General features: G+C 42.7%; 1 protein-coding gene across 3 annotated transcripts in view; it reads right to left on the bottom strand.

Annotated features, from left to right (window-relative positions):
* Window positions 1–2,787: 2,787 nt before the first annotated feature.
* The window catches only part of EMC2 (ER membrane protein complex subunit 2), an 80,668-nt gene continuing 76,073 nt past the window's right edge, over window positions 2,788–7,382 (bottom strand). For all 3 annotated transcript variants that reach the window (XM_073590185.1, XM_073590184.1, XM_073590186.1), the window contains exon 12: window positions 2,788–3,433. In XM_073590185.1, coding sequence (XP_073446286.1) covers window positions 3,347–3,433 — 87 coding nt within the window. In that variant the 3' untranslated portion in view covers window positions 2,788–3,346. The remainder of the gene's footprint in view (window positions 3,434–7,382) is intronic.

Genomic DNA, 7,382 nt, shown 5'->3' with positions numbered 1-7,382 from the left:
CTATATTTGTCACTGTTTCCTTTTATGTGTGCAGCCTAGCAAACAGGTATTAAAGGATGAACATTACCATTGTTTAACAAGACCATCTTGAGGCTCGAGTCAAAGAGAAGACAAGGTTTTGGCTCACGCTCAGAACCCATCAACATCATTGCAGAAGCAGTTTGTCACTTGCTCTTCGACAATCTACAATCTGGTTTCCACCCCCATCACTCCACTGAGACAGCCCTGACCAAAATTACTAACGACCTACTTACAGCCAAAGCTAACGGATAATACTCTATACTCCTGCTTCTAGACCTGTCCTCTGCTTTTGATACAGTTGATCACTGCCTCCTACTACAGATCCTCTCCTCTTTTGGCATCAAATACCTCGCCCTATCCTGGATCTCCTCATACCTTTCCAACCGCACATTCGGTGTCTACCACTCACACTACCTCCTCATCCCACCCTCTCTTTGTTGGAGTCCCCCAAGGCTCTGTTCTAGGACCCTTACTCTTCTCAATCTACACACTTGGCCTGGGGCAACTCAAAGTCCCACGGATTCCAGTACCACCTTTATGCTGATGACACACAGATCTAACCTCTCTGGCCCTGATGTCACCTCTCTGCTCTCCAGAATCCCAGAGTGTCTATCAGCCATATCCTCCTCCTCTCGCTTCCTCAAACTCAATGTGGACAAATCTGAACTCATCTTTCCCCCTTCTCACAATTAACGACATCAAGCATACCTCTGTACCAGAAATCCGCTGCCTCGGAGTAACCCTTGACTATGCCCTGTCCTTCAAATCGCACATCCAAGCTCTACCTCCTGTCGCCTCCAGCTCAAAAATATTTCCAGAATCCGTCCTTTCCTCAACCCTCAATCTACTAAAATGCTTGTGCATTCCCTCATCATCTCCTGTCTCGACTACTGCAACATCCTTTTCTGTGGTCCTGCTAACCCTCTCGCACCTCTCCAGTCCATCCTCAACTCTGCTGCCCAATATCGCTCTTCTAGCTACTCCTCCCCTCTGCAAATCTCTTCACTGGCTCCCATTCCCTCAGCATATCCAGTTCAAATTACTAATACTGCCATACAAGGCCATCTATAACCTGTCTACTCCATATGTCTCGGAACTAATTTCCCAATACCTTCCCTCACGTAATTAAGATATCTTTGCGGCTTCGAAAGACAAACTTTTGTACCAGGTGACAGCAATTGCCATCCTTGAAGTCTTGAAGCCACTAACTCTGCATTTGCTTTTGACAAACGCAAGTCCTGGACCAAGTCATTCAGTTCTAGATGTGTTATAAGATGAGGTTCATCAGCCATACATGGCTCAAAGTCTGAATCAGCATAGTTCACCATCTTTGACCCATGGACTGCAATATCTTCATCGGTTGCCTACAGCACATCTTGCACAACAGATGTCAGGAACCCAGGATTTGTCTTGCTCACTAGAGATGGGTGAACGATGCTCGGGTGTAATCTGAGTATCTTCGGTGTGCTCGGATTATATTTTTGTGTCCCTGCGGCTGCATATTTTGCAGCATAAGACAACCGCAACACATGGGGGCATTTACCTAACAGGCAATCTCTGTATCTGTTGCACCTCAAAACATGCAGCCGCAGGGACACGAAAATATTATCCAAGCATGCCCGAAATACTTGGACAACATTATCCAAGCACGTTCACTCATCACTATTACATCTAAAGTACCTCTCATAGGCTTTCATGAGAGATGCCCTGATGTGTCTTTGAGGCTTAAGCGTGTACTTTCATCACGTGACAGAAGGTATCGTGACTGATTTGATACAGACTAGACAATTTAGCTATATCAGATACTACTGTAGTAGTTTATAGATGCTTAGACTTGAAATAACAATCTTTGCAAGCAGATTTTACAGCCTCTGCAGGCAGTGTTCAGACTTTTCCAGGTGTGCCTAGTCTAACAATTCCACTGAAGTTTTGCAACTTCGATGAAAAGCAAGAAATTTATGCCTTTGCTTGCCTATAAATTACATAACAGCACATATAGTGTAGACAATACATAGCCTGAAAATATGGAGAAAAAAAATGTACGTGGTAGGAAAATTTCAAGGTGATTTTTGTGATCAGCATCTCAAATTAAATAAGATACACCCAATAGTGTTCAGGAAGCAAAATCTGCATTTTCCAGTGTAATTAGTTGAACCGATGACCCCTGATGGAAAAGAGCAGGAGAAACGGTGAGGGCCTTTTACAGCAGTACGTAGTAGCGGCGGTGTATCAGTAGGTATATATTTTTTATTTTAATTTTAAGCATTTAGCAGTGAACAACTCCTTTAAGGTAGAACCAGTCGAGCCCTATAAAGTTTTGTAGATAGCTCACAGTGACGGGTTTATCATGTGAACTTTATCAGACCATAGAGTTTTAGAATGAGAATTAGAGATGAGTGAATTTGTTAGGATTTTGGCCCCTCGAATGCTATTTGTGCCGAATGTATGCCTTATGATCGGTTCCGAGCACATTCAGTAATTTCTACTCCCATGGACTCTAATGACGTTCGGCTGTGTTCGAAGATTATTGCAAAAACAAAACTCGAATCCGATCATATTCGGAACCAAATCCATACAAATATCACTCATCTCTAATGAGAATGTCTAAATTAGCCATTTATAGTACACCTAGTGTATGTCAGCTTAATGAAAATGTAGAACAGGTGAGAAAAAGAAATGAAGCGCCTAATCGGTGTGTCGTGAGAAAACTGAGTACAATAGAGCATGTGAAAATTGGCAAAATAAGGCAGTTACTAAACTCATTAATGGGGGGTGCAAGCAAAATTTTATCATAATTGTGAACATTAAATAAACTATTATTTTGTGATTCATCACAACTTCTTTAAAATGATAAATTGATGCCCCCCACACTCTTCATAGTAGTGCTGTACAAAGACCAAAGATGAAGGTTCTTCATAAGGTTGGATTCAAAGATTTATGTTTCACAATACACCGGCCGGCCGTGGGTCTCCTGACCTGAACTCTGCAGCCTCATACGTGTTTCAAGAGACCCATGGCCAGTCCTTGGATGGCGGTCCGTATTCTGATCACAAAATATGTATACACTATGCTGTCCTAAAATGGTTATGTGCTTCACAGCAATATTTGAGTAGACTTTTAAACATATCTGTTCATCTTTAGTAAAATCAAGGACAAAAAAAAAAAAAAAAAGAAACGGCCGTCGATCTTCAACTCAAAGCAAGGTTATTGGGTCTTGGTTGGCGGACTGTATAAAACCCTCTGCTTCTGCTCCGTACATCCTATGGGCACGCTATGCTCTGTACATGGGTAATGGAACGTCTTGTCAGGTGGCAGCACTGAGATTTTAGGACTGTGTAATCTGTAACGTTTCCAGCATGTTTTCTACTGCCTTTAGAGACATCTGCGAGTTAGTCATGGTCCGTCCTGCAAGCTAAGAACAAGGAGAATTGTTACTTAATTCACATATGCATGAGCTCCGAAAGAAGATGTTCTTAGGGAACCACTTGGGGGATCTCAACATTCAGATATTTGCTCAGGCCTAGGATTAAAATACTGATCTCCAGTAAAATATTTTTTTTCTGAAACGTTTCCGATTGTCCGCTGTATGGTCTTGTATGATACAGGCACAGTGTAAGAGGGAAGCGTTCACTTACTGTGACTGTCCGCTAGGATTTACAGATAGAGTGCGACTGCAAACCGGTCCAGGTCACCATCTCTATAAGTCTCACAGTTCACATTACACTTGATACTCTTCCCAATAAATCACAAAGGCTGGAAACAATGGTGGAGCTCTCATATTGACAGTACTCTTAAGGGTGACGGTTACAATCAGTGGTCCCTTTATTCATAAGTTTCCAAGAGATGTAAAAAGCGGAGTTTTAAGGGTTAAGGTCCATTTACAATGTACGATTTTGCAGCGTTAAACATTTACCGATTATTGATCAATTAAAAGCCTGTTCACACAGGTAGATCAAAGTAAGTGATGCGCGCTGAGCGATCTGTAATAGATCGCACAGCGAACATGAGCTGCATTTGTTCTTCTCGGCAGCGGGAGTCCTGTTTACACAGGATGATGTGCTGCCGATGATATTATGATCTACCGTACTTAAAGATCAGGTCACCGAATAACAAGCAATTTGCTCATTCATCAGCAGCCTGTTTACAATGAAAGATGATCGTGAATGAACCTTCTTAAACATGGTGGCTCAGTGGTTAGCACTTTTGCTTTGCAGCGCTGGGGTCCTGGGTTCAAATCCCACCAAGGACAACATCTACAAGGAGTTTGTATGTTCTCCCCATGTTTTTGTGGGTTTCCTCCTGCACTCCAAAGACATATTACTAGGGAATATAGATGATGAGCTCCAATGGGGACAGCGATGATGATATCTGTGAAGCGCAGTGGAATTAATGGCGCTATATTAGTGAGGATAATAATAAGGCTCGTACATTGTTTTTCAGAGTAAATGCAGCTCACCTGAAACGGGCATGTCATAAGTAGAAGAACTGAGCGAATCTTACGATCGGCGGCGGATATTGTTTTTGCAATATTAGCCGAACGTCATTGGACTCAATATTGGACTCAGCGAATATGTTCCGAACCGATCAAACATAAATTCGACAGGAATATGGCAAATTCAGATTCAGCGACCGATTCCGAACATATTCGCTCAACTCTAGTCATAAGCGTTGAAAGAACATCTAAAAAAAAAAAAAAAAAAAAAATAGACACCATGACATGGGGAGCGCCCCACCATCAACGGATGAATGTAGACCCCTAGCAGTGAGTACCACCACTCAAAATAAAAGCAGCAAGAAAGCAAACATCTGTTTTAAAAAAAAAACAAACAAACATTCGCACCTAATAAATGTAGAAAGTCAACAGTAATGGCCTAAAACTCAAAGCTTAACCCAGCCTACGCGAGAGAAAAAAAGAGGCCAAAGAGCAGCATTGCCTTTCAATGGATAGCTCAGCAGCGCTGGGAAAGATTAACAGTCCAGTATACTATTAAACTAAGGTTTAATTTCCACTCCGGAGCACTTGGTCAGGAAGAAATTAAGTCCGGCCAATTATATCTTCCTATAATTACACGGCCAGGCAGCCCTGCGAGTTGACTGAAGCCCTTTGAATGGAGAAGCTGCTGAGTGCTTCATGCTGCTTTTAAAATGAGTTTTCTAACGGCCCTGACAACCTCCATCCCTCACCGGCCGGATTACACCATGCATATTAAAGTGGGTAAAAGGCTGGCTTTTGTCAGGGAAAGGCGCGTTTGCAATACACAGGCAATAAAGTGAAAATTTCTCTAGAGAACACTTGTGCAATTTGCTTTTGGTACAGGGGACGAAAACAAATAAAAAAAGAAACCATTATATCGAAAATGTATTAAGTGTTTAAATGTTCACATTAACCCAAGAAACTTTTTTTTGTTAGAGGCTGAATATTACAGCTGTGATTTATGAGCCGCCCCCCCAAACTTGCATTCATTTAGTAAGTCTGGTATGATGTGTGGGGAAGGATTATGTGATCAAGAAACAGTTCCACCGAGGAGCTGGGAGTTGCCGGTAACCTGTTTCTGACCTTTAGCTACGCGACCTGATCAATCACTGGCCGGGAACAGCTTTTCTCGTTTATTACACGCTCGCTGCTTGATAAGGTAAGTACCGCTGATGTCTTCACCATCACTTAATAATGGAAGAATTGGACGAGCGCACGGGAAAGCATCTGCTCAGTCCCACGTCCTGGTTACACCACGGATCGCTCTTTATTACATTGCAGGTATTTGTTTCCTTTCTTGGCTACAACACATATCTTGTTTTATTGGATTGCGAGATTTGGTCTCGGTCCTGGCAACGCTTTAGGTCTCCTCTTGTAATTGTACAGCAGGCTTTAGATTAATTCATGGCGTGATTGTATGTGCGCTACAGGGTTCTGCGTAAATCCTGGTAGAAAAATCATCTCACACATGTAAATGCACTGACTATACTAGATTTTCGAAAGTTCTGTCGTGCCTTTAAAGGGGTTATCCGGGACTTTGGTTAATATTTTGTATGGGGGTAAGAACTTACAGGCAAGTAGTCGCCTGTTCTGCCCAGTGACGATATCTGCCGGTGATTCCCCAGCGTCATTTCCTGTCTGCCAATGTCATGCTGATAGGTTGCCAGCTGAGACGGCTGTCAGTCAGCATGACATTGGCAGTAACGCCCAGTCTACAGAGCTGACGGTAAGAGAAGAAGCTGCTCTGTTGATGTGATGTCACTGGCACAACCAATCTGAGCCAGAACAGGCAGGTATAGTTAGTAACTACCTGCCAGTAAGTTCTTAGCCCCATACAAAGAAAAAAAAGTAAGCAACATCCCGGATAACCCCTATAAGAGATATGAACAATCTTTGCAAAAAATTATGTAAATTGTTCTAAGGCATTAAAAATGAAGCAACTTCACAAACTAATTATTTTGATCTCCAGGTTTGTGTCTCCACCCTGCAGACCACAATCAAGCCCTATGTAGTCTGGTCCCGCGGTCATACGGTCTTCCACTTCTAGCTTTCCTACATTCATAAGCAAGGATGCGAAATTTCCTGATCATCGAATAACAAGTGACGGTAGATCCCGGCCGTAGGACAAAAATCATAGCAGTCTAAATTAGGTCTTAGTGGCCCCTATTCGTTACAGTCAAAATTTGGAGAGAATGCCTACACTTAAAGCATGTGTCATAAACAAACGAACACTACAGATGGTATCAAGAATGCAAATGATGAGGGGCAGCACCCCGAAACACTGTCTGGAAAACTGAGATTTTGGCTTTTATTCCAAGTCGTGTGAGAAGGCTCGTTAGAGTCGACATTGACTTTTAGGATTGCTACTTCCTACAGGTGACACTAGAGTTCTAGTCCTCTTCCGGTCTGAAGAGACAATTTGCATATTTCCCAGTGGAGCATTGCGGCTTAAGTGTCTCCTCACTGCCGCATGTCAGGCTTAACATGTCACTCTCAGAGGAGAAATGATACCCCTTAAATGTGTGATCCTGAAACTGTTATTTCCTCCAACTGAAGATTGGCAAAGGGGAGAGGTTTCTGCTGCAGTCAACCGACACCCCACAGATTATCAGAAAACTGCTGCATCTGAGGCCAGAAGTAAACAAAGAACGGGACAGAAGACTTCCCTCTTAGAGGCTGCTCGCAATAAATTGACTTACGCCAATTGTTTATTAGTCTGCAACACTTCTGGCATGAAACAGTCCCTGGACCGGACAGATGGGAGAGGCTCCTGCTGCAGTCAACTGTCTTTATTAAAGAGATTGACAAGTGATGAACTATCAAAATGAAACAAGTGGGAGTCCGACACCTACTGATCTGCTGAAAATTACTGGCAGAAGCTGGAGGA

Source organism: Dendrobates tinctorius, unplaced genomic scaffold (genome assembly GCF_039654945.1).
Source record: "Dendrobates tinctorius isolate UK_male_01 unplaced genomic scaffold, ASM3965494v1 ptg000116l, whole genome shotgun sequence".
Lineage (NCBI taxonomy): Eukaryota > Metazoa > Chordata > Amphibia > Anura > Dendrobatidae > Dendrobates > Dendrobates tinctorius.
This window is presented reverse-complemented; position numbering and strand designations above follow the sequence as displayed.